Source organism: Phacochoerus africanus, chromosome 3 (genome assembly GCF_016906955.1).
Source record: "Phacochoerus africanus isolate WHEZ1 chromosome 3, ROS_Pafr_v1, whole genome shotgun sequence".
NCBI classification, from domain to species: domain Eukaryota; kingdom Metazoa; phylum Chordata; class Mammalia; order Artiodactyla; family Suidae; genus Phacochoerus; species Phacochoerus africanus.
The window spans coordinates 58,768,613-58,789,537 of record NC_062546.1 but is presented as its reverse complement, the minus strand read 5'-3'; the positions used below and the strand labels follow the sequence as shown (position 1 = coordinate 58,789,537).

General features: G+C 33.9%; 1 protein-coding gene across 3 annotated transcripts in view; it reads left to right on the top strand.

The window, feature by feature from the left end:
• Window positions 1-20,681, top strand: part of MICU3 (mitochondrial calcium uptake family member 3) — a 105,578-nt gene extending 84,897 nt beyond the window's left edge. For all 3 annotated transcript variants that reach the window (XM_047771886.1, XM_047771885.1, XM_047771884.1), the window contains 6 exons: window positions 4,559-4,659; window positions 5,148-5,319; window positions 12,850-12,958; window positions 14,859-15,016; window positions 16,335-16,403; window positions 18,324-20,681. In XM_047771886.1, coding sequence (XP_047627842.1) covers window positions 4,559-4,659; window positions 5,148-5,319; window positions 12,850-12,958; window positions 14,859-15,016; window positions 16,335-16,403 — 609 coding nt within the window. In that variant the 3' untranslated portion in view covers window positions 18,324-20,681. The remainder of the gene's footprint in view (window positions 1-4,558; window positions 4,660-5,147; window positions 5,320-12,849; window positions 12,959-14,858; window positions 15,017-16,334; window positions 16,404-18,323) is intronic.
• Window positions 20,682-20,925: the final 244 nt, after the last annotated feature.

The following is a 20,925-nucleotide window of genomic DNA, read 5'->3' as shown; positions in this document are numbered from 1 at the left end:
GGCGGGAAGAAGAAAACAAAATTTATATTGTGTTTCCAAGTAAAATAATTATTGGGGGGTTATTTCTGTTCCTATCCTCCCACATTAGAGAGGATAATTGAGAATTAATTGTAGTTAAACTACAACTCACTTATAATTCCTTATAGGTTACCACTGATGCCAGTGTAACATTGAATTATTTATAGTATCAGTATTTCAGGATTCAAATTAGTTCATAAAGCTTAAAAATTTATGTGTATTTGTATTTCTGTGTTTCTTGTGTATTTAAAATGTAAATATTGAGATAAAGCTGTCCTCTTTACATAATGTAGGTAAATTTGAGATTAGCCTCTCATATTCTTATTCCAGAATGGTTCTAATGAGATTTTTTTCAGTTATAGTAAAACCATGTTATAATGAAAATTTGAATGTGCCACAGCTGATACCACTTTCTAACCACAATAAGAGATAATAAATTCATAGTGCAGTGTAAGCCTATCATGACTTGTTGAATATAATCTGAGTACAAAATTATAGAAATTATTTTGAGCTTTACAGATGAAATTTAAATTTTTTCTTATTTAATTTACTAATTCAATAAATTTCAGTAGATTATTCAGAACCTTCAGTAACAAATCAAGAGTTTGAAAATTTTCTTCAGCCCTTGAAAAGAGCCTGAGAAGATTATTATCCCATAGTAATCAAAAATATATTGAATTTTTTAAAATTCTTTTTCATAGTTTGACATTTATTTTATACAATTTTATTAATTTATTTCATTTTTGATGAAAACATTAAAAGTAGTTTTTACTCAAAGCTAAGTTAGATAATGGCCTTTCATGTAAATGGTCTTTTCTTTTGTGGCTTTTTCTTGCTTTGTTATGAAAACACCTGAATTCATTTTATTTTAACAATGAGCACAAGAATCAAAGGGGTGAAGTCTCTATTTTTGTCTCAACTCTCCTGTGATTTAAGTTATATAACACTGTTAGGATACCAAGGACACTGGTATGGTTTTCAGTGACTCTCAATTGTACTCTCTTTCACTGAATTGAGGGGAAAAGTTCTTACCATTTCCATTTTCTAATTTTTTTTCTAATGTCAAACTGCTGATTATGCCTCTGTGGGTCTGGATTATCTGGATAAGTGCAACCTAAGTCTAATAAGATTTTGATGATGAAAGACTGTAAATGAAGATTTGCTCTGCTCACTGAGCATGAGAAAAACTGGCTGAATGAGGTCATTACTTAAAACCTGTGTAAAACAAAGCCATCTGATTTTAGTGTAAGGAACATGACAAGCACTAGAGGAAAACATTCCATAATTATGTTATCTGAGTGGGCTAGCTTTTGGTGTTCATGTAACCTCTCATTTTAAGTCATTTTTATTTTCAATCTATATAACAGATATGTATAGTTTCAATAAGAGAAAAGTATACCATGTAAAAATCTTTTTTTGCATTAAGCTTCAGTATTATTGTCTTTTACACTGGGTCTTTCTCAATTTCTTGGAATACACTGGTTTGACAGAAATATGTAATAATGGCTGACATTTACTGAATATTTACATACAATATGCCAGTTACAGCGCTGAGTCACGTCTGTTGTCTAATCCTCACCCTTTAGTCTAAGTACTGTTATTCCTGAGGAAAATAATATCCTCAGTGAGATTAAATTCTCCAAAGTCACTTAACTAATGAGGAAAAAGTCACAATTCAAAGCCAGAAATCTGACTCTTGAGTTCATCGTCCTATTTGCTCAGCACACTACTGCTTTTCCTAAAACTTTATCCCTGCCCCTCTTAGCCACTTTGTCGCTCTTCCGCATGCCATTCCTGTAGCTTCAGATGGATAACCCTAGTTCTTCATGCTGACTTCTCGTTGGCTAGAGCAACCACATTTACACTCCATTTAGGCATGCTTTCTCCACTGTTGCCTCCCCTACTAAATTAAGCTGTTCCTTGATAATAAACTGATTAGACTTGATTATATACAATCACAAAAAATGTCTGTAGTTAACATGAAGTATCTTCCCCCCAAAGGTCTTAATGCTTTTGTTCAGATCATCTAATGACTACCAATAAGAACAGTTGTATACTTCATCTACGTTCATATTATAGTTTTATCTTCAAAATAGTTATTATAGATAGAGTTTCTCCCATTTTACAGATAAGAAAACCAAAGACCCAAAGAGTCAGTGAACTTCTGACTTTAAATCCTGTCTTCTTTCCTTTACAACAGTCTACCTTCTCAGTGTAAAGCTACTGGTGAAAGTAGTAATGCTTTCTGAGCACTACTCAAAAATTACACTAATCTACTGTCACATATGGGGCCTTGAAAGCCTGGCACCACTAATATTCCTCAAACCCATAGTAAGCTTGTTTAAGAAGGTACATTTAAAAGGGAATATGTGACCTGTAGCTTCCTGACTGTGTCACTTTTCCCCAAGTGATCAAATCGGCTATCAAATCTTTAAAGAAGTTGGCTATATTATGGAATTTCTCAGTTATTCCAGCTCCTGAAAATACTTAGGACTTATTAGCAAACTAAAATAACCTTTTATTAGGAGGTTACATGCTAGAGATTATGTAGAAAAATCCAAACTAAGTTACAAATATAGACTACATAGGTGATTACCAAAGGATTTCAACAATTTTAGATAAGTGGAAGCTAACCTACATGATTTTAAGAGTCTTAAGAAAGACATGAGTAATTAATGTAGCAGAGAGATGACTTCAGAAAAAATAGTTTGATGGATTAAAAGAGGGCATGTTGGTGGAGAAAAGGCAATCAGAAGATGTAGGTCTTGAGAGATCCCGTTGTGGCTCAGCCATGGCAAGACCAACTAGTGTCCATGATGATGCAGGTTCCATCCTTGGCCTTGCTCAGTGGGCAAAGGATCCGGGTAGGTCACAGACATGGCTCAGATCCCGCGTTGCTCTGGCTGTGGTGTAGGCCAGCAGCTGCGGCTCTGATTGGACCACTGTTCTGGGGACCTCTATATGCCACACATATGGCCCTAAAAAAAAAAAAAAAAGTCTCTATAACTCATTCCAGTCATTAGAAGAGAAGGGAGAAGGAAAATAAAGGCCAAAAAAATGTTATGAAGGATAAAATAGCTGTCTTCATGAGAGATTGGGAAGGGGGCTATGAGGAATCAAAGGATTACCAAATTCAGTGTGTGGAGGATGGGTAAGATGAGACTTTCTGTCAGGGAACATAGAAGATGACTGATCTCTTGTGGAGAAGTCTGTATTTTCTATTATGTTTTCTAAAGTATCAGGATTCTGGTCAAGAAGTAGTATATTTCAAATGTGTACCTTTAGATGGACATTTACAACTCTTTTTTAAATGTAGAAAATGGTAGTTTTTATTTAACCCCATTTTTATTCATATTTCCCAGGATAATTCAGGGGAGAGTTATAATCACTTGAATTTCGTGATTTTTGTAACTGAATTTATAAGATAGTTATGAATTAATGGCTAAGTGAAGAAGGAAGGAAAGAAAGAGAAGGAGGGGAAGGGAACAGAAGAGAAGTAGGGAAGGAAAAGAAAAGAAAACCTACAAAGCTACATTATAGAGGGAAGATTTTCATTGGCCATTAAACTATATAAGGACTTGTTAATTAAGCTATTTTAAGACTATGCTTGTTGGAATTTGTTTATCAAGTTGACTAGGGAAAGGAAAATCCTCTGGAGTTAATTTCTTAACCATTCAAAAAATAATGTAAGAGGTTTTTTTGTTAATTATAAATGATAAATTCCAGGGTAATACTGACTATAATTTCTCTTTCAAAATACAATGTCTTCTATTTAAAGTATCATAAATATGAATACAGTAGGAAAGAATCATTGTTCAAGGAAGCAATTTTGTGAAGCTTGACACCATTTTGTCAGCCCTGTATGTTCAGTACATCTGATGACTTTACCTCTTTTGAACATCCCAAGTGGATGGATTTTTCACTTTGATTAGGAAAATCCAAACTAAATTCCTTAAATAAAAATAAAATATTCGATGATTACTAGAGGATTTCAACTATTTTAGATAATTTAAAGTATAGATATCCTATGTGCAGAATTTAAGTTTGAAAACATCTTAATGTAATCATAGCTTTAAATTTTTTGAAGATAACCATCAATTCCATCCATATAGCTCTTTTCAAATTTTAAGCTTCTTTTTTCTTTTGCTTTTTAGGGCCACACTAGTGGCATGTGGAGGTTCCCAGGCTAGGAGTCTAATCAGAGCTGTAGCTGCTGGCCTACACCACAGCCACAGCAAAAGGGGATCTGAGCTGTGTCTGTGACCTACACCACAGCTCATGGCAATGCCAGATCCTTAACCCACTGAGCGTGGCCAGGGATCGAACCCAAAACCTCATGGTTCCTAGTCAGATTTGTTTCCACCGCACCATGACAGAAACTCCACAAATTTTAAGCTTCTTTTTAACTGTAATGGCATTTTTAATACAGTCATGCTTTTTCAGTCTAGTGTGAATATGTTTATATTCTTTAGGAGTTGTTGGGTATCCCTATTCCATTTGTTTTATTGCAGCTAATCTTTACATTGTGATTTTTTTAAAGCGTGCTGATGACATTACAAGCTTAGTAACAGATACTACACTTCTTGTACACTTTTTTGGAAAGAAAGGAAAAGCTGAGCTCAACTTTGAAGATTTTTATAGGTGAGCTTAATTTTTATATTTGTATTAGAAAATGTTAACATGCTAAAGTCAGAAAGGTCTTTAGGAATCAACTAGTGCAGTGATAACCTCTTTGCTGCTTTTTTATCTTAACTAAAGATACTCTCTATAACCAGTACCCAACCTCCTTCAGTGCCTATATACCAGTAATTATATTGATAATTATAATTTTTTAATTACATTAAAAAAGACTATCTAGATATTTAAAAAAAAGACTGGATATCTGGATTGATTATTTCCTGTATATTCAGAAGAAAGAATATTAGCAATTCCTTAGTCTCAGTAAGCATTAATGATATTAATAAGCATATAGTGTTGCAGACACAACACTTTGATTCCTCTAAGGCCCATCACTACCCTGCAAGGTATTTTTATGCCCATTTTATAGACAAGGAAGCCAAAGTCTAAGTACTCTCTGTTACCATCACTCTTCATTTATTTTATTCACTGTTTATAAATTTTTGTCGTAGATTCATGGACAACCTCCAAACAGAAGTTCTAGAAATAGAATTCCTGTCCTACTCTAATGGGATGAACACTATCAGTGAAGAAGATTTTGCTCATATTCTTTTACGATATACAAATGTGGAAAACACATCAGTATTTTTGGAAAATGTGCGTTACAGCATACCTGAAGAAAAGGTACCTAATCCCCATATTTATTTTGTTATGTATGTTATCTTATATAGGTCTATAATATATTGTCCTTTTGTTAGTTCTTCTGTTCCTCTGTGGACTAATCGATACTTTGGATATATTTCATCCCATTTTCTTCTATGTCTTAAGGGCTCTGGCTAAATTTTTTTAATTGATTAATTTAAAATTCTAGGTAGATATGTATATTTTTCTTAGCTATGCTGAAAACCCTTAGAGTTATTAGCAGTTGTTTTACTCACATTATGCATATCATTTTTCAAGAGAATTCTGCTAAAGTATATGCTTTGACTACTGTATAACTATTTCACTTCATATAAACAGTTTATATTGACATCATTTCAGTCGCACTTTATTCATTTCTATAATACCTTAATAAAAGGTCATTGGAAGATGGCTATTGATGAATGAATGATCTTATCAGTAGTTGAAGTGAGATTTTTCAGAGTTTGGATGGCACAAATGGTTAAGAAGGGACAAGTGATTGTCTATTTGCTTAATAGCAAATGTTTTGTCAGCTAATTCTCAGCAGTTGCATTATCTAGTGGTATTTGAATGCATCATTGCAACCAAATAGAACTGGTATTACAAGTACCCCTTTAAGCATGGGATGTTTTGGATATATTGCCTTATATTTGTGTTTGTAGAAGGATCAAGTTAATCTAGCCAAGAAAAACTTGCAAATAGTTTGACTTGTTTAAAATGGATACACTGTGACACTGCTAACAATTCTGCAGTTCCCCTAAGGAATGAGGAAAAAAGACTTGATGCATTTGACCACTGGTTTATGTAAACTTTTAGAGGTCTTTTATCTGTTTTACATGTTGAACTGAATTTTTTCCAATAAATAGACACATCCCTAAAAATAAATGTTGGAAATTGTACTATTTTGTCAAGCTACTTGTGTATTCTTTAGGGCCTTGAAGAATCTGCTATCTTTTTCTTTTATCCAGTGGAAACTGATAAAAATTTATAATTCAAAAATTCAATTCTAGGGTGAAGAGTGTAAGGAACTCTTTGTACTGTTTTTGCAACTATTTTTTACATCTAAAATTATTTTAAAATGTTTTAATTTAAATTCATCTTCTGAAAACTTATAATTGATAGAAGTATCTTAATGATAAATCATTACAGTAAGAAAAGGAAATATGGCAAGTGAACTAGCATTGATTCTCATTGATTTTTTTTTTGCATTATCTCATCAGTCCCTAGAACAACATTCCATATATGATGACTTTCTTTTAGAAAAAGGGAAGCTGAGGCTCTCAGGTACTTAAGATACTTGCCCAAGGGTTGAAACCCAAGACTCAGCCGGTGATATTCCTTCCATACCCCACTTCTGTCTTTCCCTTTCCTTCACCTGTCATCCCTTTTTCTCCAGAAGAATAACTACTACTACTACTACTATTTGAATAGCACTTTACACTTCTAAAATACTTTCATTTCTATTAATTTATCTAGCAGATAAATCTGTTATTTACTGGGCCTTATTCTAAGCCATTGTGGATAAAGTAACAAAGATAAGCAAAATCCTTCTCTTGTGGAAATATGTCTTAGTGGAGAGATACAGTAAAATAGATAAATGAGGGACTTCCCTTCACGGTACAGTGGCTTGGGTCACTGTGGAGGTGCAAGTTCAATCTCCAGCTCAGCAAAGTTGGTTTAAAGGATCCTGCATTGCCACAGCTATGGAGTAGGTTGCAGCTGTGGCTTGAATTCAATCCCTGACCTGGGAATGTCCATATGCCATGGGTGTGGCCATTAAAAAACAAAAAAAGAAGTAGTAAATGATATCTTTCAGATAATTTTAAATATTATGAAGAGAACCAAAAGTCGTGAGGGCTAGAAAGGAAGATAGATGGTCAAGGAAAGCTTTTCTGAAGAGGTAGCTTTTGAGGAAAGGCTGTGAGGAATGACCAGTGTCAAGATCTGGATGTACCAAGAACACTCCAGGCAGAAGACACAGCAAATACCAAGGGCCTGGGGACAGAAAAGGCTTACTTTATCTGAGAAATTGCCAAAGGATAAAGTAAATGAAGGGGAAATAGAAAGAGATGAGGAGAGGAGAGATTGGGTAAGAGTCAGGTCTCAGAGGACTACATAGGCCACGATAAGGAATTTAATTTTTTTTTTCTTTTTAGGGCATATGGAGGTCCCAGGCTAGGGGTAGAATCCTAGGTACAGCTGCTGGCCTACACCACAGCCACAGCAACATCAGATGCAAGCTTCATCTGTGACCTACCCTACAGCTCATGGCAACACACCAGATCCTTAACCTGCTGAGCGAGTCCAGGGTTTGAATCTGCAACCTCATGGTTCCTAGTCGGATTTGTTTCTGCTGCACAACGGGAATTCCAAGGAGTTTAAATTTTATTCTAATCATGATTTTTTTTCTTTTTTTTCAGTCTTTTTGCCTTTCCTAGGGCCACTCCCGCAGCATTTGGAGGTTCCCAGGCTAGGGATCGAACCAGAGCTGTAGCCGCTGGCCTATACCAGAGCCACAGCAACATGGGATCCGAGCCACATCTGCAACCTACACCACAGCTCAAGGCAACGCTGGATCCTTAACCCACTGAGCAAAGCCAGGGAGCGAACCCACAACCTCATGGTTCCTAGTCGGATTTGTTAACCACTGCGCCATGACGGGAACTACTCTAATCATGATTTTAAGAGTGATGGGAAGCTACTATAGTATTTAAACTGTAAAGCACTGATGAGCAACTGCCTGCTTCTTGTTTTTGGGAAAAGTGGTCAAATATTGGATCATTTAAAAGCAGATCTGATAGAACTTTCTGGATTAGACTTCAATATGAAAGAAAAAGAGGAATTCAAGAACTCCTAAGTTTTGACCTGAACCACAAGGTAAAATAGTGGTGTCATTTACTAAGCTAAGCAAGACTGAAACCTTGGGATTAGGAAAGAAGCAGTAGTTTTAAACAAGATATCCACTTTAAGAAATTTTGCAGGAAGTTAGATGTTTGACTCTAAGATTTGTGGTGCAATTAGGATGACTTTTGGTAACCGTTAGTGCATAAACTTCCAAATTGTGACTCCAGTTTAAACTTCTCCCCTGAATTTCAGTCCTGTACTTTTTTACTTTATTGAGGTAAAAATCATGTAACAACCATCTTAAACTGAACAATTCAGTGTCATTTAGTGTATACATATGCTGTACAATCACTATCTCTCTTTCCAAAACATTTTTAAAACATTTTTATTACACCGGAATTAAATCCTTTGCCTATTAAGTGTTTCCCCCAGCCTCTGGTGACCATCGATCTGCTTTTTCTCTCAATGGATTTACCCATTCTGGCTGTTTCATATAAAATGAATCATGCATTATTTGACCTTTTGTGTTTGGCTCCTTTCATGTTTTTGAGGTTGATTCACATTGTAACATATATGAGAACTTCATTCCTTGTTATGGCTGAATAATGTTCTATTGTAGGTATATACCACTGTTTGTTTATCCATTCATCTGTCCATAAGCCTTTGAGCTTTTCCCATCTTTTGGTTGTTGTGAACAATGCTGCTATGAATATGATATACATGTATTTGTTTGAGTACCAGTTTTCAGTTCTTTAGGGTATATACCTAGAGTGGAATAATATACATATTATATATATATCCTAGTGGGTATGTGGGTATGAAGTTGTATCTATGTAATCACCTTAGCTTTAGCTTAAACAGAATTCTTTTCTTCTTCATATAGCTTTGAGTTGCTGTCTAGTTTCTTCTCAGCCTGAGAACTCCCTGGAGCCTTTTTGTAGGACAGGTCTGCTAGTAATGAATTCCCTTAGCTTTTGTTTATCTTATAATGTCTTAATTTTTTTCATTTTTAAAAGATAGCTTTGCCACATACAGAATTCTTGGTTGACAAATTTTTTTTCTTTCAGCACTTGAAATATCCTACCCATTTCTTGCCTCTGTGGGTTCTGATAAGAAATCAGCTGTTAAGCTTATTGAGGATCCCTTCCATGTGAGGAGTTGCTTCTCTCCTGCTGTTTTCTATCTTTGGCTTTTTGACATTTTAAGTATGTGTCTTGATATGTCTGTGTTTGAGTTTGTCCTCCTTGGAGTTTATTGAGCTTCTTGGATGTGTAGACTCCTGTCTTTCATTAGATTTATTTCTTTAAATATTATTTCTGCTTCTTTCTCTTTTTTCCTTCTGGAAGTCGCATAATGTGTGTATGAACTTGATGCCTTCCCCAGGCCCCTTAAGCTGTGTTCACTTTTCTTCAATCTTTTTTTCTTTCTGCTCCTCAGACTGAACAATTTCAGTTGTCCTACCTTTAATTTTCAAGTTCTATCTCCTGCCTGTTCAAGTTTATTGTTAAACTTCTCTAGTCAGTTTTTTATTTCAGTTATTATACTTTTAAGCTCCATATTTTTTATTTGGTTCCTTTTTACAGTTTCTGTCTCTTTATTGATATTCTCATTTTGCCCATGCATTGTTTTCCTAATTTCTTTTAGTTCTTTGCCCATGGTTTCCTTTAGCTCTTTGAACATATTTAAGACAGTTGATTTAAAGTCTTACTTTCTTTAGACCAGTATCTAGGCTTCTTCAGGGATGGCTCCTGTTGATTTATTTTCTTTCCTGCGAATGGGCCATATTTTCCTGATGCTTTGTATGCACTGTAATTTTTTGCTAAAAACTAGGCATTTTGAATATTATCATATAGTAATTCTGGAAATCAGATTGTCCCCTGCAGTTGTCCACTTGCAAAATAGCTTAGGTCACTAAAGAAACAGAAAAGTCTATTCCTTGTCATGTGTAGTCACTAAATTCTCTGTTCCATTATCTTAGAGGTTAGTCAGAGAACTGACAGATTTCCTTGAATGCTTGAAGCCAAGAAGAAATATATGTAGTACTCTCCTAGTCTTTGCAGATCTACTCTGAACTGGAGCACTCCTTCAATACTAAGCCAAGCTACCTAAGCCTTTTCATTTACCTTCACCTCCTGCTTCCACAGAGACCACATATCTTCCAGAGGTGATAACCTAGGATCCTCTCAGGTCTTTTAAAGTATGTGTTAATTCTTAGGCATGTCCAGTTTTCCAGGTATATGCAATGGCTCTGTGAGCTTCTATTCTCCCAATAACCATTCTCCTCAGCCTCCTTCTGCCCAGGCTTTTGAATTCTGTCTGCCACTTGTCTTGTCTGGCATCCCTTGCCCCAGGCTGACACTGAGTGTATATGTCTTTAATAATATCTATATTTGATGGATATTACTATCACAGGGAAGCCATTCCAGTCCAAAGGGAAAGGGTGAAACAAAAGCCAGCCTGTGTTCTTGTCCCTCAGGGAACCACCAAATAGGTCAAATCACATATCACAGCAGTTTGAGAACAAGGTACCCTTACTAAAAATCCACTGACCATAGATATTTGGGTTTATTTCTGGACCCTCAGTATGTATGTATTTTTGATGCTTTAAAGTTTATAGATTTATCATCATTTTATTTTTGTTAAAATGTAAGCTACTTCTTTTCATTCCACTTCTAACAATTAGGACACACTCCATTCAAGTCCCAGTGGTTGATTACAGAAGTGATTCTGGAAGAAAGAATGGGAAGGGAAAACAAATGGCCGTACCCCGCTGTCTCTCTCTCTGCCACTCCCTGAGACTGTCTTTCCCTCACTGCTCTTAAAAATGGATTGCTTTAAATAATCTCCATCAAAATGAATGCCCTGTTTTTCAGTTTACAATTCCATATTTACAAACACAAATAGTTTATCTACACAAAAGAATTATTGTATGGTTTTGGATTTGTCCTGTCTTTCTAAACATGAGGCCCTATTTTGAAAAATCTAAAAGTTCAGGTGAAGAATGTACCATTCTGTCATCCTTTAATTTGCTTTTAATTTTAAGCTCCCTAAAAGTTTTGCCATTTTTGTTTATACTTTGCTTAAAAATATCTCATCCTTTTGTTTTTCACTTTTACCAGCATTAACCTGTCACTGTGACACAGACTGTTGCTAGGGCAGCTCATCATAGCACAAACTGATATAGAACCAGAGCAGTGGCCAGGGTTCCCTGGCAATAGCTCTTCACATCAAGACAAACCCCTTCTGACTTAGTTTCCCCAATTGAGTCAGATAGTCCCGTCTCTGAATCAGGTTACAATGCTGAATCAGGGTTGGAGTGGCCATAAATGAATATAAGGAAAGGGAAAGAGAAAAGGTGAAGAGAAATGACATGAGGATTCTCTTTGAAAGTACAGAGGGGTTATAATTGAAATGGAGCTAATGTCTATTAAAATTTGGTATTGCTGGAAGTTCCCATTGTGGCTCAGTGGTAACGAGCCTTACTAGTATTCATGAGGATGTGGGTTCGATCCCTGGCCTTTCCTAGTGGGCTAAGGGATCCAGTGTTGCCATGAGCTGTGGTGTAGGTCGCAGACGTGGCTTAGATCTCACGTTGCTGTGGCTGTGACATAGGCCAGCAATTGTAGCTCTGATTCAGCCCCTAGCCTGGGAATCTCAATATGCCTTGGCTGCGGCCCTAAAAAGAAAAAAAATTGGTATTGTTATTTCAATAACAAATTGATAATAAATGCTATTTTGATAATAAATCACTTAATCAGTAGTTGGCTTATGTGAAATAGACTCTCTGGTTCTTTGCCCAGCTTTCCAGTGCCACCTCGTTAGTTTCCCTCCTCCTTTACCCCAGTAGTAAGGTCAGATTTTGTTAAGTCTAAGCTCTTGGCCCTCTGCTCTTTTCTTTGTTTACTTTGTCTCTCAGTTTTGTTCATTTTGCTGAGGAGTACACATTAATTAAATGCAGCTCTTCATGTCCAAATTTGTATTATCAGAGATACATTGTACTTATTTCAAATAACTTTCCTATTTAATTGAAATTATAGCAGTGGCAGTGATTTCAGTTTGTGTAAATGATACTCCAGAGTCCTTCCAATGATCTTGCCCCAAGTTCTGTGTTGGGCCCCCCAAAGCTCTGTGTACACAGTCATTGTACTTCCTCCTGCTGACCTGGCAACCCTAGCATGGCAGGGACAAGTAAAATTACACTGCTGTTGGATTATTTGACATTTTGATTTTGCATTGTATTATGAAGGCATTAATGATGTAATGCTTAAATGTATTTAAGGAATACATGTACAGGAGAAACTGTTTTTAGGGTTTTTCTTCCCCTCTCTTTTTTTTCCTTAATGATCATATTTACTTTTAGAGTTTAAACAATTCGCACCTGAAATAAGAGTTTTCAGAATTGAAATTTTAAATTTGTTTTTATTGTAGCATTTTTTGAACTTTGTGCTGATATGACAATGTTTTAAAAATATTTCACCTGTCATTGCTAGTAGTAGCGATATTACCCAGTGGAAAAAGTTTGAATGTTACATTCCATTTGGAGAAAGAAGGTTTAAGAAGGCACCCTGGAAATATTTTTTTACAAGATATATTTCTGATGCTTAATCTATTTATTTCTAGTAAGTGTAGATATTTATTTTAATTAATTTTACAGTGCTAAATATATTTACATATATTTTCCCAATATAGGGCATTACATTTGATGAATTCAGGTCATTTTTCCAGTTTTTGAACAACCTAGAAGACTTTGCAATAGCCTTGAACATGTATAATTTTGCAAGCCGTTCAATAGGACAAGGTAAGTAATAAACTTTCAAAAATTAAAAGCAAACCATAATCCTGCATTGTTTCTAGTAACTTTGACAGCAAATAAACTATATATATCAGATTAGTCATCAATTTGCCTGAAAGTTTGGTGTATACTTCAATGGGAAATTTGTTTTCCCTAAGCAAAGTTTAGAGAAATATGCTGCATTTTTGTATTAAATTTATTATACCCCGTTTATTATGGGGAAAAGCTAATGATATTTGTAAAGGTTCACAGAGAAAGAAACCTCATAGCTGCTTGGTAACACTGAGACTTATGTACCTACCAGTAGAAGAGTCAGCTAGCCATGCATCAGACATCTTCCCAGGATGATATTTAGGTTATATGTTTGTATTACATATTTTAACCACACTCCCTGATGGCTCAGAAACCTGAATTTGTCAACAGAGCCACCTCTTAGCTATGGACTTTACATTAACCAAGTTTTATGAATAATATATAAAAATGTTGATTTTGCTTAATTTGCCAAAAAATACAACTCCCACAGAATTCAGAATGTTGTTCTCAGGACCAGCTCATTCTTTGCCTGTAGGCAGACTAACAAGTCAAGGCCTTTTTAAATATTCTTGTCATATGAGGACTTTCTGGTTATGTCTTTCAGGTTATTTTACTTCTACCTGCCATAATCTGGTAAATGCCAATCCCCCTGTTTAATCTCAGAGGACTGTCTTCTTATTTTATTAACCAAGTTCTAAAGAGAAGGCAGACTGCAGCCCCTCAGTGCTAAAGATAATTCTCTCTCCCCAGAATGTAGATAGTGAATCCCTCATATAACTTCATTCATATATTCACTGAGTAAAAGAAACATGAAAACTTACATTTTTTATATTTCACCCTTTTGTCTGGTCTAGATGTTCAAAGAAGGCATCTTCTTAATTCAGTGCATTTTAGTGTTTCTAAGCAAAACCTTTGGGAGCTCTGCCTTAACAGGCTAAGGTTTTGCTGCCATGATAAACCTACTCAACAACCTTAAAAAGAAAAAAAAGTCAGTATCTGCTTACCTGCTTCAGAATGCAAAGTTGCTCCTTTTACTTTCTGAAACTAGGAAATGAAAAAAACCATTCTTGCAGATGCGAGGAATAGATGTCTCTTTCTCTCTCTCTTTTTCCTGTTGCTGCTTCTAGCACCTTAATTCTTATTATCTCTTAAAAAGAACTATTACTGTAGCCACCTCAGAGGTATTCCTGCCTTTATCCACTTTCCTCACCAATATTTCCTATACAACTCACAGAATTATCTTCTAAAACACATTAACCCTGACACCCTGCTAGGGACAATTCTTCAGTTCCCCAGTTGCCTGCTGAAGAATGTACAGGTTCTTCACCTTGAAGTCCCCTGGCAGAGCTTCCCCAGCTCCTGCTCATTTTCTGAACATGCCTTATGCTTCCGTTTGTCCCCACCTTTGTTCATTCATGTTGTCTCATCTGCCATTGCCTCTCATCTCTACAAGCTAAATCATCTGTCCTTCAGCTCATCAGACACAAAACTGCAGGCTTCCCTAAACACCCTCTTTTCTCTCCTTTTCTACTCCACACAACCCTCATTCTCATAGCTCTTTGTAGCTGCTTTCTGTGTGATCCTGTGTAATGACTATTTGGACAGGTGTTTTCAGCTCCCATCTGAACTGTACGTTTCTTGAGAATTTGTTCACTTTAATGACCTCTAAACTGTCTGTTGCTGAGAGTAGGCCCTTTTAATTAAAACCACAAAAATTTTTTGTTCCCAGAAGATAGCATGATTAATAAAATGTGATATGTTACATAACATCATGACCCGTGTCTAGGAAAAAAAAAAACTTTTATAACCTTGCCAATAATTAATACATAAAACTAGTATTAATGGTTTACTTCTTTCCTTGTCATCTATCTAGATGAATTTAAGCGTGCCGTCTATGTAGCCACAGGCCTCAAACTTTCACCACATTTAGTGAACACAGTCTTCAAGATTTTTGACGTTGACAAAGATGATCAATTAAGCTACAAAGAATTTATTGGAATTATGAAAGACAGACTCCATAGAGGATTCCGGGTAAACCTATAAATTTCAAGCATATTGATAGCCTTTTTAAAAACTGAAAGAAAAAAATACATCTAAGTTTCAGAAACAATTTATATAAATTTTTAAGGCTATAAACAGGAAATGTTATATTTGAAAAGAAAAAATCTAAGGCCCTCCCTACTTTCAAAGCAACTTAAGGTGCTAAAATGTAATGGTTTTTTAAATATAAAATCAGTTTGAATTTCAACAGCTTATTTTCATCTTCAATTAATATCTTCATCCCAGTTTCTGGGGAGAAATTTTGCCAAATATTTTGATTAATTCAGTCTACACACTGCTATTCAGGCTTATTAGTATACAAAGAAATATCATATTTTTCATTTTATATGATGAGGAGTTCTACTAGGCAACATTAGATTCTTAAATCACTGCATATTCAGTACTTTTTATATGGAAGATGAGGTTAAAAATGTTTATCCATTTAACTTTTTTTTCTGTTAACATCTTATACTGCAAAATAATTACAAGAAATTCAATTTTTTCTCAGAAATATGTTTTAAAAAATGAAATATAGCATGAATCAATAAATGTTTACACATTTAATGTATTTGGATGTGCCGCAAATAGAAAAAGAAATTTTTTTTTTCTATTTAGGGCTAGAATATTCAGCCTTCCTGCTTTGATAAGAGTGCCCCTGAGTATCATGATTTAAAAAGAGAAAAATTATATGTACCAAAAAAAAAAAAAATCAAGATTCAGGAGTGCCTATTGTGGTTCAGCAGTTACAAACCCGACTAGTATCCATGAGTATGGAGGTTCAATTCCTGGCCTGGCTCCATGGGTTAAGGATCTGACATTGTCATGAGCTGTGGTGTAGGTCATAGACATGGCTCGGATACCAGATGCTATGACTGTGGCATAGGCCAGCAGCTGTAGCTCTCATTCGACCCCTAGCCTGGGAACTTCCATATGCCTCAGATGAGGCCCTGGAAAAAAAAAAAAATCAAGATTCATCTTAGACAGTTTTTTTTTTTTTTTTTTAAAGATTTGTAATGGATTCTTAAAATCCAAACTGTCTTGGTAAAGATACTGTGTACTTAACTGCCACCTAGTGGTTAGTTGTTAACTTTGTGGTGCTGGAACAAATACCTAAAAGGGCACACGTTGAAAATCTTTTTTCCTCAAATATTTTCAAGTAGCAAGATCAAATTAAAATATAAACCTCTCACACCATATTTCTCTCTTAGGTGTTAAAATATTTTTGTTTTTGCCTTATTTATTTATTGCATCTCTGTTACCGTATAATGTTTTATTTACATTTATACACTTTTAATCCTTTCTTCAACAGGGTTATAAAACAGTTCAGAAGTATCCCACTTTCAAATCGTGTCTGAAGAAGGAACTTCATAGTAGATAAGTACGTTATCATCTCTGTCTAGATTTGTTCTGTAGCAATAAAGGAAGGGTCATAATTTAATTTTATTATAACATTTAGGAAATAGCTGAAAGAAATAGAGTTATAATTTATTTTAAATTTTTAGGTCACTAATTCAATTTAATGATCTTGTAATGATTTCATTTTAGACTAGTAATTCAATTTAAGAATAGTTATTATAACAAAGTATTAGTTTGCCACTATTAAGGTGGGATATAAAAATAAACTGGGGAGTTCCCTCTGTGGTACAACATGTTAAGGATCTGGCATTGTCTCTGCAGCAGCTTGGGTTGCTGCTGAGGCATGGGTTCGATCCCAAACCCAGCATAGTGGGTTAAGGATCCATTGTTTCTGCATCTGTGACATAAGTCGCAGCTGTGGCTTGGATTTGATCCCTTGTCTGCTAACTTCCATATGCTGCAGATATGGCCAAAAAATAAAATAAAATAAAAATGAACTGGAGTAAATGCTCATCTGACTGGAATTCTCATGGAGTGTCTTAGATGAAAATTTTTCTGTTTAAACCTGAAGTTTAGTATCTGAGCAGATACAATATAATGAATCCAGATTTGATTTTTGTAATCTAGGATCATTAACATCTAAGGAATATTTGTTACTATTTTTTTAGGATCATGATTCCAAACATTTGCTACAATATTAGCAACTAATTTTTTTTTAGAGTTATTTTGGGTGCCTGGCACTATAATGGGTATTCTTCTACATATAGTATCACATTTAATCCTTACAAATAGATATCTCATGTAACAGTAGACAAAATAGAGGCTTCATGAGTCATTTACCCAAATAAGTTGCAAACCAGGATTTGAACCCTATTCTGTTGGATGGCAAAACCATCTTAGTTGTTATTTATTACACGATCACCATAGAATTGAAATAGTTGAGGAAGATACAGGAGATTTTGTTCAATTTGCATAAATGCAAAGAAATATCTCAAACTTGTTGCTGATCTCCAAAATGAGGGATTTGTTTTTCCTTTTTTCATTTAAAAGTTGACTATAGCTATAAATTTCGGTTGATTGTGGGATCTGATTATGTCTCTTCTGCGTTGATGGTTTTGTTCATTTACACGTGCTGGCAAATATATACTCTTTGCTATTTTTCTCAGGCTTAAAACATGTGTGTTTTTCTATAGCAGCATTACCAAAGTGATCCCAATAGGATATCAATGCATATTATTTAAAAGACAAAAAGCTATGTAGAAGTAAGTATGAGAAATATAATAAACATGGTTAATAGGTTCCTTAGTACTTATCAGATGTTAATATACCACTATTGATTTGTCTCCCTAAAAGAAAAGGGCAGTATTTGGTATTTTTGCAAATTAGCTTTGAAGGCTAATGTTGTATGGAACCCTTTTAGGGAATTGCTGGTCTAAAATGTTTAGTGGGTAAATTGGCTTATTTTTTTTTATCTAAGATGGTAACTGTTGTAATTGAGCTAATAACAAGAGAAGTCAGGTCTTCCTAATCTCTAGGAAGTTTATATTGTCCTACAGGAAGTTCAACTAAATATTTAAAAAAAAAGTAGGACAATACCATTTCTATGTCCATAGACATGTTCTCAACCAACTTGTGCTAGTGCCACACTGATACTATGTAGTAGTATATAGAGCCATGGATAAAAACTACTACTTAGATTCTAGAATTTTGTAAGACTGAGGATTAGACAAGTCACTAAATGAAACACTGAACTTTAAATGATTTTAATGATTTAATGATTTAAACTAAATGATTACGTCTTTGATTTTTATATTTTCTGTTGGGCATTTTTATTATGTTCCTTACTGTTTCCTGTTGTTATTATAATAATTGATTAATGCCATCACTTCTGAATTTCATCCTAAATATTACTTTTATGTATTACATGTATTTTTTTAATTAGGTACCTCTAAAGCCAAGTTTAAAGGATTTTTATCTACTTGAAAATGCAAGAAGCAAAAATTTCAGAGGGCGAAAGCAGGTCTCAGACCAGAACTTATAGAAATGAAGGAAAAGGTGAAACACTAATTATAATTTTCCTTAAACTGAATTATTGACCATAAGACAGATAAGATACATCTTCTTACTAACTACAAATGTGTTACATGTTATCATGTTGAGCTTTTGCCTTGATTTACTGAACTCTCTGCACTTACTCATTCCCTTCAGAAGTATATAGATTCTTCAGGTGACTATTTAAGAGTGTGTTTTAAATGTTTTTTTTTTAACTTATTAGTAATTTGTCTCATTTCAAAATATTGTATGACTCCTCAAATCTAGATCACTTACAAATGAACAGCAGCATATTTCCTTTGGTTTGAGGCTGTGAACTTATTTTCAGAAAACAAATATTCCTTGAGATTTATTTTAGGGCCCTTAAATTGTTAATAAATCTCCATTATTTACCAGGTTTTTAATTACATTGAAATAATTTTGAAACACAAATAGAAATTAAGCTACTATGCAGTATGATGGTTTACATTGTACTTTTGACTTTTAAAAGTACTTAACAGATTGTTTGAATCATCTAGAGTTTCTTTTTTTAGTTTTTATTCATTTACCAGAGTCAACAGCATGTCTGGTATTCTTTTATGTATACAGTAAAGAAATTTCAAATGTAGATTTTTTTTTTATCAAAAAAAGTCATGCATTGATGGTAGAAATCATGGTAGTTTTTGTAGCAGTAGTCACTGTTATTATCATTATTGTTTTAAACCTGATGCAGCTCCTGATGGCAGATGGTGTGTGTTAATAACACTAGTAAAAATACTATCTTAAAACTCTATAACTTATTGCATTTGTGAATATATGTCTGTAACATCAAAATGAGTACTATAAAAGATTAATATAAAATGATTTAGAAGACCGATGTATATATTAGGTAGAAGTTAATATTTTGTGTCTTGCAAAAGGACCACATTTAAAAGTGATGTCAAACAGCCAGTTGTATTGAATAATTTAAATATAACTCATTATATCAAAATAATATGTCTTAAAAGAGAAAAAAACTTTGTTGAAAAACAAAAAAATTAGATTTTCACATGGAGAAAATAACGATAGTATTTAATTGAAATCTGTTCAATTTTAAAAGTCTAGTTTATAAAATGATATTATACAAAAATAGAACAATGAATTTAAATTAATATATCTATGAACTATACATGAAAGATAAGTTCATTTACCTTCTTTTCTGAGATGTATTAAACATAAGTTGCACACACTCCAACTATTACTATGTTTTTGCATATGAAGAAAGGAAATACTGACTTTTTTTTTAAGTTATTAAATGTGAAATTGATAGTTCTGTATCATCTTATTTATAAATGTTATGTTATTTCCATGAAAATGTTATTAGCATTGACAATGCATTTGTTAGACTTTTTACTTCTTTACCTGATATTATTTATTACATTGATATAGAAATATATGATTCATAAGTTTTAGGATTTCATATAGTATAATTTAATTTCACCTGCTTTGAAGGTTGATCCAGTTGATTGTTAAATGAAAAATACTTCCCCTCTCATTTAACATACCACAGCTCTATTTTACCTTTCACTGAATGTTCTCAGTATTTTTTGCTATCTAAAATAATTGAAAAATTGAAGCTTACTTTTACCTTTGACAATAAACTAAATTATCTTGCTTACATGGAAAAATGCTGTCCTATAAATATAGATGAAAAAATTAATTAGCTCATCAAGATTCTTTATAATTCTGCCATTCTCCCAAGGAATACTACATATGCAATCTTTATTTTTTATTCTTTGTTGCTTATCAGAGTGCATGGATCCTCATCTGTTTATAAGACTGCAGCATAATATTAAAATGCAAATAAATATTCTGATCAATTAAAATGGAAAAGAGTAGTAAATTAAGGTGATCCTCCATATGTTATCACTCTTGAATTTTATCATCTGTGAAAATGGGAGGTTAAAAATATCTCACTGGATTATTGTTTAAATCAATTTTAAAAATTTTTTAATCTTTGAAAATAGTAATGTACTAAATATATGTTTACTATTCTTAGTATTTCCTTCACAAACTATTCTTTGGAAAGATGAAGCTAAACATGAAATTTTAGTATCATATTCTTTACGGAAGACTGTATGATTAAAGGTTTATGGTAATTTCAGAATCATTTCATATTAAGAATTTCATTCAACTTAAGTTCCACTTCGTTGTTCTCATTATAAAATATAATTGTAAAGTGACTTGTTTTATATTCTTATGTTATCTACAAATAAATATACCTGCTCTTGAATCAAGAAATTTATGTATATCTGTGGACTAATGTCTTTCTGAAAAATATCCCCTATAAACTTTGGAAATCTTTCTTGGTTACCAAACCTCCATTGATCTTATGCTCTCTGCTATGGCAGCAATACATGTCAAGAAGTTAATCTCATCAACACTTTGGTAAGTAAATAAATCTCAGAGCCACAATGCCTCTTAAAGTGTGTAGTAGGAATTCATCCATTTTAGAATTATATTCATTGGTACTG